The 12,093-nt window shown below is 37.5% G+C and overlaps 1 protein-coding gene across 1 annotated transcript in view; it reads left to right on the top strand.

Moving 5' to 3' along the window:
• The window catches only part of ERCC6L2 (excision repair cross-complementation group 6 like 2), a 124,945-nt gene that overhangs the window by 50,791 nt on the left and 62,061 nt on the right, over window positions 1-12,093 (top strand). Inside the window, exons 9-11 of the mRNA XM_015564247.1 lie at window positions 1,318-1,389; window positions 1,973-2,118; window positions 10,586-10,681. Coding sequence (XP_015419733.1) covers window positions 1,318-1,389; window positions 1,973-2,118; window positions 10,586-10,681 — 314 coding nt within the window. The remainder of the gene's footprint in view (window positions 1-1,317; window positions 1,390-1,972; window positions 2,119-10,585; window positions 10,682-12,093) is intronic.

The following is a 12,093-nucleotide window of genomic DNA, read 5'->3' as shown; positions in this document are numbered from 1 at the left end:
GTATACTCTTTTTTTTTAGGTGCTAAAAGTTGGTTTTAAACTTTTATTAAAAATATATTTGCAAACAAATTTAGGATGAAAAATGCTCATTTGAAAACATGTAATAACTCAATATTTGTATCACTGGGCATCTCTGAACATACACAGATGGCATAAAGTTAAAAATGAGAATGAAGCAGCGTTGCGTTCATGGAACAAATTCTCACTGTCAGTCCAGAGCTCCTCCTCCCCACATTTGGAGCTGAGACTCTGGGACACTGAAAGTCATGATAGCCTCCTGGCCAAAGCAGTGATACGGAATAAAAATCCAGTTAGAACACATTTTAAAAGCACATTTAAGGAGTAAAGGAAAACAATAAAGAAAAAGATAAAGAAAATCAATTTTGCATTTTCCCCTCTCTAAGTGAACGATATTGCAACTTAGCATTTAATGAAGATATCAAAGCAAGTACAAAACCAAGTGAAACATTGCACACACCTCTCTTGCTGAAAACAGGCTCATTGAGGGCCCCTGTGCACTCAGGGAACGCGCTCAAACACAGCTTTTCAAAGGCCCCTTGTTCATTGCTCTATTGACGCCGATCTTAACATTTTAGACACCTGAAAACCCAGGGCACAGGGCACTTTGAATACAGGTGAGGAAAACCAAAGACAGGTGAGAAAGAGGCACACGCTCAGCAGCACACGTGCAGCAAGAATGCAGGCCGCACGTCCCTGCGGTTCCTTGTCTTCACGCACACGGACTGGGCCCATTCGTGCCTGTGCCCCCCTCACCCCCCTGCTTCTGCATTGGCCCAGTTACGGCATGATGGCTCATTGTGTTTTTTTAAGCAGTTGGGCACCTTTAATTTCATGTTGCAGTATTAGTAATACAATGGCAATTACGGTCTCTACGACCAAAATGAGAAAATTTCAAACTGCATTCTTTGAGGAGCAGAATAATAGAGCTGCATTGTTTAAAAATACTTACCTAGTAGAGGATTTGATGGGGTTTATAATTTTTAAAGGAAAACAGTCAGAAAAAGAACAAATGCTTGCCAGGTACAATCGGGTCAGACACAGCCTATACTAAGCCCGTGCATCCTTGGGCAGAGAAGGACCCAGGTCAGCTTAGGCTCCGTGATGTGGCCCAAAAGCCTTAGGCGGAAAGCTTTGGACATTCACATGCGGACAGCATGAAATGCTCCTGACACTGACAGCCATTTGCAAACTCAGGGCTCAAAGTCACACCCTACAAATCTCAGGAGAGATGCCCAGTGATACAAAGTGTACTCTTAACTGGAACTGGTTCACTGATGTTCTGTGGTTCATTTCCAGGTCCTGCAGCAGCTTTTAAATCACTGCAGGAAAAACAAAGATAAAGTTCTTCTTTTCTCCTTCTCCACCAAGGTGAGTTTGGTCTGCAGTGCGTTCTTGAATGGCCCAGCCTTAATCCTGAAGCAGAAAGCCTCAAATACACATTGGTATCCAGCCATCTTTTCTGTCTTATACATACTGTAGGAAATGGTAGTGAGGGAGGAGACATAAATCTCAATTACATCAGGGATACTGTCATGTAGCAAACTCAAAAATAAGTTTTTAATTTTCTGTTGATGTTTTTGTTGATAATTAAAATGTTCTTTAAAACATTTAAGAGATTTTAAAATGTAGAAAATAGCATAAATAAATGAAATATATTTACATAAATGATTTGGCCAATAGTTTTCTTTTTATTTGGTTTTACTTTTAAAAATTCAAGATTGATTTTTTTCTTAAAAGATTGATTTTTTTTAAAGGAAGGTTGTTAAGGTTAAAGCCAGTTTCAGGATAATGAAATATATGGGTCAGAAGTCAGAAAACTATCTGTTGCTCTAATTATAAGAAAGAAATTGTGAGCAGTCATAATTAATACTTAGTCGGTTTCCTCTCTGTATGGTATGAAGCTTATTGAACCATGAATTCACCTTTGCCCATCTTTCTACCTTCCCTCTAGCTGCTTGACGTGCTGCAGCAATACTGTATGGCATCTGGGCTTGATTACCGACGACTCGATGGCAGTACAAAATCAGAAGAAAGAATCAAGATCGTGAAAGAGTTCAACAGTACTCAAGATGTCAACATTTGCCTTGTCTCCACAATGTAAGAAAATAAAACTTGATAACTTGATTTTTATCTAATTGCTTTTAAGATTTAGGGTAATTTTAAAACTATGACTGATGTTTTAGTGGTTAGGCTTATTTTGCTTTGTTTTAATTGACTTTAAGGAGAAGCAGTAAAAATGCTATTAATTATGAGGGACTAATGATTTCTTGAATTTTACCTAACCTGTTCTCTCAATTCCTTTATCATCACTGAATTTTCCTTTCTATGTCTGCATATGTAAAGGTAATACTCCAAAAAATAGATTTTTAAAGGAATTTTCTGCAGTGGTGTTTTGTCTCATGTCCATGGTCAGAATGAAACTTAATTAAATAATGGATTTATCAAATAACAGAAAATCATTTGTAGCAATGGTTTGCAAACTGTGCTCAAGGAGCCGTGGGGAGCTCACAGGGCCATGGACCAGGCTTTTCCCTACTTTGTCTCTACCTACTATCAACCAGAGCAACTCCCATTCTAGGTTTTATTAAAGTTAAAGTAGGTCTAACACCTGTTTACAAATCTCTAATGAAAACCTTTTCAAGAATTTACACACTTAAGAGGAAGAGTAAAGGCAATATAAACTTACCTAAGTAAAATTCATCTTTTGGTGGGTAACAAATCCGTAACTATTGGCATCTATTGTAGTATTTTATAGATTTGCTCCCATTGTCTTTCAGAAAGAATTTCAAGGGGTTTTAAAAATAAATTTATATAAAATGTAAAAAGTAAAAATAAGTAAAAAATTACTTAAATGATGAAGAAAATTATATGTATGATGAGTGAGCTACTTAGTGTTGAGGACTAAAATAATTCTTGAATTCTTGCAACTAAGGCAAAAGGAGATAAGCTCTGGATTCCCAATTTCCTGTGAATGAATTCAAGTTATAATTTCTCACCCGAGTTCTTTCAGAGCAATAAATGACAGAATATTGTCTTCAGTTAATTTAAATTAAAAACTGCATATTAATTTATAAGTAACGTTTTTCAAAGTAATAAATGCTTTCAACAGTTCAAGTAGTACAGAACTGTTTGTAAGCAGTCATCTCTCAGTCAGCTCACCCTCAATCTAATTTGATGTCATCTGCCATAAACTCCTAATTATCTCTTCAACTGTATTAGAAATTGCTATTTAATCCATCCATTGAATTTTTAAAGACTGTACTTTTTATGGTTAGTTCTATTTGATATTTTTCAGATCTGCCTGATTATTTTTACTCATATTTTGTTCTTTATGGTTTCTAGCCTTGCTTTTAATTCTTTAGTAATTTTAATCTTTTTTGAAAAAATTCCTTTTGAATGGCATTTTTGCTCTGTTAATTCCTGTACTTGGAGGTGCTAACCCTTCTATTTGATGTTTCCTCTGGCTCTTGCTTATGGTAGATGGCATCTTCACAAATTTTTTTTTTGAGCTTATCGTCAGTGGGTCTTTTTCCTCCTTGGAGATCCTTTGGTTGGAGTTTTCCACTGCTGTGGTTTTGCTTTGACTTCTGCTTGGCATCCCAACTAAGGGAAGGGAAGAGTTTTAGATTCCTGTTTTCCTGTGACTGAATTCAAGGAGTAATTCGTTGCATAAGTCTTTACACAGTAAAGAATCTTAAATAATATAATAAATACATTCTTCAGCTGTGTTTTTCAAAAGATATAAATAAGCTCAGTTTTTGTTTTGTTTTTCTCATTTTGCAATAGTTTATATTTAATTTCTAGATGTGTAGCAGAATTATCACATTAGCTTATTCCATTATTTTGCCAGAATACTAAGTCTTCTTTTTCTTTTCATTTATCAACATTACACAGCTTGGATTCTGTTATGAAAGAGGAGGACTTGGTCTGCTTATGATACTCTCTCCCCAACTTTAACAAAGTCCTTATTTTTATTATCCTATATAATAAAAGCCTAATATGCGAAGTGTCCAGTGGGCCATTCAACCAATCAAAGTGTAATATGCTAATGACAATGCTAAGGCCACTCAACCACTCGCTATGATATGCACTAACCACCAGGGGGCAGACAGTTGACCGGTCGACCAGTTGCTATGACGTGCACTGACCACCAGGGGGCAGGCGCTCCAATCGGTAGGTTAGCTTGCTGCTGGGGTCTGGCTGATTGGGACTGAGTGGGACGGGTTGGACACACCCTGGAGCCCTCCCGCAGTTCCTCCCCGGCTGGCCAACTTCTGCATCCCTCCCTGGCCCCACGCAGGAGCTGCCCCCTGGTGGTCAGTGCACTCCCACAGGGGGAGCACCGCTTAGCCAGAAGCCAGGCTCATGGCTGGTGAGCGCAGCAAGCACAGCAGCAGTGGCAGGAGCGTCTCCCGCCTCGGCTGCAGGCAGGCAGTAAGGAGTGAGGAGTCCCGGACTTCTAGAGCCCCAGACTACAAGAGGGATGTCTGACTGCTGGCTTAGGCCCAATCCCGGTGGGGGTGGTGGTGGCAGGGATCGGGCCTAAGCCCGCGGGTGGACATCCCCTGAGGGTCCTGGACTGCGAGAGGACACAGGCCAGGCTGAGGGACCTCCCCCCGTCCAGTGCATGATTTTCATGCACCAGGCCTCTAGTACGTCTATAAATACTTTAGTAACTTTAAATAATGTTCCTTAATTTTTAATGTTTTAGTCCATTTACTTCCTACAGTATCTTCTAAATGTTTGTAATGGGTGGTATTAGCATTAGCATCTACCATTTCTTCTACTTTTGTCACCTATTCATATTATCTGTCAACTATTTTAACTGTTACCTCATCAGAGATATTATAAATTTTCGGAGTCCTGCAACAATAACTAAGTCTTTCATGCTCTACCCATAGATTGCCTCTAAAATTTAGAGGCTAAAAAACAGCATTTACATTATTATGATTTTGTAAACATTGTTTAATGCTGGACCACAGAGTGCTAAGGTAATTTCTCTGAATGTTTGTGATCTCTTGGCCAGTTCAAGGAGAACAGTCTTAACATCAACCTCAAATGAGTTCTCTCTTCTAACACTTCCATCATCATCTTATATTTACACAGTTAAGTGTACTTCATATTTTAATCCTAATTTTCTTAATGCTTTACCTTCTGTATATTTTTGCCTTTTATAGTAGTAATAGTCTTTAATATATTACTAATTCACCATCACACTTTCTCTTCTGTTGACTCCTCTGTATCCTGAAGAACTTGCTCCTGAAGTCTTTTGTACTCTGGTTTTAATCTGGACTGATTGTTCTCCAGTCCTGATAAAGAACTGTTATCTTGAAATTTTCTTTCACTGCTTTTTTGCATGGATCCACTTTTCCTGAATTTTATGCCATTTTCATTCTTGGTTTGCCTCCTTGTTTCACTGGAGAATATCTTCAATTAATTTTTCAAGTCAGGATTATAGAAAATAAATTTTCTGCATCTTTGAATATCTGAAAATGTCTTTTATGTGCCCTCTCACTTAATTGCTGCTTTGGCCAACTAAGTTCTAAATTGAAAATAATTTCCTGACTGGTTATGGAAGGTTATTAAAGCACTGTTTTCAGGTATTTAATGTTGCTTAATAGATGTCTAAGGCCAATCTGACTCTCATTCTTTTTTGGTAACTCACAAGAGTTCCTTTTCATCTGTGGTATTCTGAAATTTTATAGTGATATTTGAGTCTTGGTGTGGATCTTTGTTCATTTCTTGTGCTGGCACAATCTTAAGGCTTGTTTTCTTTTTCAGCTCTGGAAAATTCTCTTGGATTATTTCTTTGTCGATGGTGTCTCTTCTATTTTTCCAGTATCTCTCTTCCTCTCGCATTCCAGGTTGTCAGATCTTAGAGCTCCTATATGGATTATTTAAATCTCTGAACTTTTCATTCATGTTCCATTTTGTTATCTTTTTGTTCTGTATTCTGAGAAATGTCATTTTCCAGTCTTTTTTAAAAATCTGTTTATTTTACTTGAAATAATTTTTCATCTAAAAATTTTCTTGCTTTCCAAGCTCTTTTGTTCTCTAAATTATCTTTATTCTGGAATATCAGTACCTCAAAGCCTAGTTTTTTATAATCATCTCATTCAGTTAATTAGAGAAGGGTCATCTGGCAATTTCCCTTGGGTTAGAATTTTTTTGGAATCACTGAATTTATAAATTACTTTTAAAAATTGGCATTTTCATGATATTGAGCCTTCCTATCCATGAACATAGTATCTCTACATTTATTTAGATTTTCACATAAATATTATTCAAGTGAATATTTCATTTCACCCTTTATAATAGTTAACACCTAACAATAAAAATTCACTGAAGGCATTTTTATGGAATATTAACATATAGTTAAAGTATAATTTTTTATATGCTTATTTGATGTGAAAATAGAAAAATCTAAGGTATGATTAGCCTTCATGCTCATTATGGGTCTGTATTAATACCAGTCCTCAGCTTGAAAAGGTCTATATTTTGTTTTCTTGCTTAAGGAGTAGACCTTTGCTTTTAGTCATATAACAACAGAGTTACAGATTTTAAAGTTTAGGACTCTGAGTTGCATTATCATGAAACAGAATCATCTCATCTCCAAAGATAGAGTTTGGAGATTATTTAGGTGAAGGAGTTTTTCCTCTGCTGTAACCCAGCCAGCCTTCAGTTACGCCTTCAGAACCTCTTGGGAGAGGCCTCCCTGTGGCTTAGATGGGGCATCTGAGATAATTCTGGTTGCATTTATTGTTGGTGTTGTTCATTTAAATGTTAGAAAATATTTCTTAATTTAAATTTTTATTTTGGATGTACCTTGTTGATTTTTCTTATAATTATCTAATTATATAATCTTATGAACCTTGTTTCTTCACTTTTTTCCATCACAATACTAGATAAACTTTCAATGTCTGTTCTGCTTATTTTGTGTCTAAGTCCCACCCACTCCACTAATTTACCCATTTTTAAATTCTTTCCAAAACTTTCTCACTATCCCTACTCTTTTCTTTGAGTTCAAGAAAATCTGTGATATCTGTATGCTATCACCTCTATAAGTAATTTTCCAAAGGATACAATTCATTTTCTATTGGACACATAACTTTAAAACGTCAGGATACTTTGGGTTTGTCAGGCAATTTTTAGGTGCCCCTAATTATTCCAATCCCATGAACCATAGTTTGAAAGACTCCTGAGAAAAGTAATTTCGTATTTCTCTTAATCTCATTCCAGAAAACTGTATCGCAACTTCCTCAGAAAGATGATGGTATTTCTTTTGTTAAATGTCCATAAAGAAAGATATTCTAAACCACTACTCCAATAAGTCATTAGAATCATATGACTACTAGAGGCCAGTGCATCACAGGTAGGGTCCCTAGGCCTGGCTGGCGATCAGGGCTGATCTGTGGGACAACTGGCGGGGTGATCGGGGCCTCCACTTGCACCCACCTTGGCTGACTTGGCACTGCCCACTCGCCAGCCCCCAGCCGCTGCCGCCGGTTGGGGCCTGCGGGCTGGGGGCAGCTCCTGTGTTGAGCATCTGCCCCCTGGTGGTCAGTGCATGTCATAGTGACCAGTCATTCCACCATTTGGTCAATTTGCATATTAGGGTTTTATATAAATAAATGCAAAAAACTGTTTTTAATTTGTATTTTGTTGTCTAACTATTCTCACACCCCTTTTTTCTATTCAGTTGTCTTCATTGGTCCTTACTTAATGTAGGATAAGAAAAATAACATTTTTTTTTTTTTTGCCTCTACAGAGCATTATGAGCAATATATGCTTTACTGGACTTATGTGTAAAGTTCCATGAGCATTTAAAGAATAGGCATGTCAAGAAAGACCATAAAAGGATGGTGATGTTTAAACTGGCCTGTTATAGATAAGATTTCATTAGAAGGGAAAGCAGGTTTCAATAAAGGGCATTTCAGGCAGAGAGAATAGCATTAGTACAAAAATGACCAGGGAATTTAAATGGTTAGCGCTTAGGATACATGGAGGGAAGACCTGAGTATGTGACTAAATAGGAGGAATTATTAGTTAATTTAACTGAGTGTTCTGTGACAGGTCCTGGAGAAGAAAAGATGTAAAAGGTTCTGACTCAGCTCTTTTAAAGATGAACTAAAAATATATGAAGATAGAGAGACTAGTTAAGAAATACGTGAGAGGGTGGTTTCATTATGCTAAATGCCAACAGAGGAAGCACAGAGGAGAAATACTTAGTTCGTCCTTCCTCAGCAACGCTGAGGGACAAGTAGAAGTTAGCCAGGCAAAGAAGAGAGCAAAGAAAATCACAAGTAGGCATGGGGATAACTTTAAATATAGTGGTAGTTCTGGGAGATAAAGTCTAAGAATACAAGAGTTGGTCTCTGGTGGATAAGAATTGGGGGGTTAAAACAGAGGAGTGGCATACCTAGCTTTTATATTCTGTGCTTAAAATAATTTTATGTAATAATGAGAATGGATTTAAGATCTGAGGTAAGGGAAGACAGTTAAGAAGCCAGTGAAATAATACTTACAGGTGAGATATAATAAGGGCTTGAAATAAGGCAGGGAAAATAGAAATGTAGAAGGAAGTAGAGAAATACATTTTTGAGCTAAATTTGACAAGATTTGATATTGGATGGTTTTCCAGTTTTTGTGGAGTTTTTATTTTTCCTCCTTTGAGTCTGTCATTGACAAATTCTCTTAGTTTTTATCTTAATTAAAGAATGCCATGATTTCCCTTTCATTCCTGAAGGATATTTTGCTGGATATAGAATTCTGGATTGACAGTTTTTAAACATTTGAAAAATGTTGTCCATCTGCCTCTGACCTCCATGGTTTTTGATGAGAAATCGACTGTCTTTTGAGTCGGTTTTCCCTAAAAGTAGTGTATCATTTGAGTCGGTTTTTCCTAAAAGTAGTGTATCATTTCACTCTTATTGCTTTCAAGAGTTTGTCTTTTGTTTTCAGAAGTTTATGATGTTTCTTGACGTGGATTCCTTGGGGTTTATCCATTTTAGAGTTCCTTATAACTTCTTGAATCTAGGTTTATGGCTTTTCCCAAATTTGGGAAGTTTTTATCCATATGTCTTCAAATACTTTTCATTCTATTGAATAATATGAGTGTTATTGTCCCTCAAATCTCTAAGACTATGTTCATTTTCTTTCAGTATATTTCTTTCTGTTGTTCATATGGGGTAAATAGCATTGACCTGTTCTCGTTTTTCTGGCTCTGTTCTCTGTTATCTCCACTGTACTGTCAGGTCCATTCCATCAAATTTTGTAATTCAGTTATTTTTCAGTTCTAAAATTTTCACTTGGTTTTTCTTTATATCCTTTCTTTCTTTCCTGAGACTTTCTATTTTTACTTTTTTCAAGCATATTTGTAATTTCTTATCAAAGCATTTTTATTATGATTGCATTGAAATTCTTGTTAGATAATTCCAACATCTGATTCATTGTTGTCATCTGTTGTTTGTCTCCTTTTCACATTGAGATTGTCTTGGATCTTGGTATAACCAGTAATTTTTTATTATGTGCTGGGTATTCTTTGTATTATGTTCTAAAACTTTATATGATATTTAAATCTGATTTACCCAGATACCATACCAGCCACATAGGGATGGAAATCCATGTTTTCTACGTGGCCTCTGTTGACATCCTGGGAGTGAGGTGGCTCATTAATATTTTCTAATTGACCCCCACTGATACTTCAGAGGGGGGCCTGGTTAAGAAGAAATGAAAGTCCCAGCTTCTTAATCAGTCTTCTCTGATACCACGCCTCCCGGGGCTAATGGTGCTTCATTACATTCAAGCAAGCGTGGAAGTTTAGTCTCCTCACTTAGCCTTTCCTGGCCAGGTTGAGGGTGGGGCCACAGATTTTTTCCCCATGGTGTTTACAGGAATAGACTGGTTATTGTCTAACGTATTTCTGTCTTAAAGGGATACATCTTTCCTGGTTCTTTAGCTAAAGGAAGAAGGATTTACTTGGGGCCTTTTTGGTCTGTGACTGTTCGCATTTCCAGTTCACTAGCTTCTCCAGAACCCAGTCTGGGATATATTAGGCAGGAAAAGAAACCACACACAGGAAACTCACTGTCATGTCATTCCTCATGTTTTGTGGTTCCTAGGCAGTCTGTGCTCTCTCCACTCTTCACTGTCTTATGTTTATTTTATATATAATATTCAGGGTTTGCACACAGCGGGAAGAAAAAGACAAAGTGTATCTACTCCTGGCTTGATTTTTAAAAATGTGTATATTACTTTACTTAGCTGCAATATACTAATAGTTTTTTAAAATTATGTTAGGAAAACCTTACAGAAATAATACTCAACTATAAACAGCATAGTCTACTTACATGGACTGTAATGGTCAAATTTTTTAGGGATATTCTAGAGTGGTAGAAAAATAATATTTCATAGCTATTTCATTTGTGGAATATTTGTGTTTTAATCACCTTTTTTGATGTGAGTGTAATACTGTGTTGATTTGTTGTAGAAATCTGGCACAGTTGAGTTACAGAACAACAATTATTACTTTGCTGTTTTAATATGTTCTTTCTGTTTCCTCCAGGGCTGGTGGACTAGGCCTCAATTTTGTTGGTGCCAATGTTGTTGTATTATTTGATCCTACATGGAATCCAGCCAATGATCTTCAGGCCATTGACAGGTATAATACTGTCAAAATGTAAACTGACCTAAAAATACTTTTAACCTAACCTCTTTTCTGAATTGTTTAGGTTGCTTATCATATGACTGTGATTAGAAGATAGGGAAAACCTTGTTTTAAAAAAACTCCATTTAAGATAACCATGGATTTCTGAATCCAACTGGCAGGCTGATAGCTATTTATTTTCCATTCATCTCAAAGTCCCCTTATTATGTCAGAATTGATTTAAGAAGAAAGAATACGTCCACGGTACTTCAGGAAAATAGGAGCGGTCACTGCTAGTAGATTAGAAGTTTTGAGAAACTCCTGAAATAGAGAATGAAAACAGAATCTGTGTGATCAAGAAACCAGCAGAGTAAAACCACAATCCAAAGTTGACAGAGAGCACAGAGGAAAACAATGAATATTTTAGAACATAAATAATAACCTGGACAGGAGAGAAAACATACATAGCTACATCTTCTTGATATTTATGCGTTCCAAAGATAAAGAGAAATGCCAAAAGATGCCAGAGTGAGAAAGAAGGAGATAAAATTATTTATAAAAATAAAGACAAAAATATGAAATAGTTTATCAACAAAGAAATTTATGTTAATGGGTATATGATTCAATAGAGCAATAATTTGTGACATCCTATATAATAAAAGGCTGATATGCAAATCAACCAAATGGTGGAACTACCAATCACTATGATACACACTGACCACCAGGGGGCAGACGCTCAACACAGGAGCTGCCCCCTGGTGGTCAGTGCACTCCACAGAGGGAGCGCTGCTCAGCCAGAAGCTGGGCTTACAGCTGGTGAGTGCCCCAGCAGTGGCAGGAGCCTCTCCCGCCTCGGCTGCAGGTGGGCAGTAAGGAGCAAGGGGTCCCAGACTGCGAGAGGGATGTCTGACTGCCAGCTATCCCCTGAGGGGTCCCGGACTGAGAGAGAGCACAGACCAGGCTGAGGGACCCCCCTCCTACCCAATGCACAAATTTCATGCACAGGTCCTTTAGTATGTACTCTAACAATCTATCCCATTCACCAAACAATTGGATAATAATTAGATGGCCGGACACCCAAAAGACTTTCCTTAAATCCATATAAAAAAATTTAGACCCCAGATCCACGGTGGGAGAGAAAGGGATTGTGAGCCTCTCTGTGTCTAGGCTGCAGGATGGAAGTGGCACTGCAGTCACCTACCATTCTCTGAGCTGTGTCACGGGGGCCCCCATTCCTCTGTGGAGGTATAAGATTTTTGGAACCCCATGATACCCTCTTGTAAAGCCTTTCTCTGTGAGGACGAGGGGGTGCAGGAGGCACAAGGAGCACCAACTATAACAACACAGAGTAACTTTACAAGGTCAAAATCATATACCCCCAAATTGTAACATTTTCAAGCATGAGACAGTATGGCCTGGCACGTACC

The sequence above is a fragment of the Myotis davidii genome, unplaced genomic scaffold (assembly GCF_000327345.1).
Source record: "Myotis davidii unplaced genomic scaffold, ASM32734v1 scaffold190, whole genome shotgun sequence".
NCBI classification, from domain to species: domain Eukaryota; kingdom Metazoa; phylum Chordata; class Mammalia; order Chiroptera; family Vespertilionidae; genus Myotis; species Myotis davidii.
Note: the sequence above shows the minus strand (reverse complement) of the source record. Positions and strands in the feature narration are given on the sequence as shown.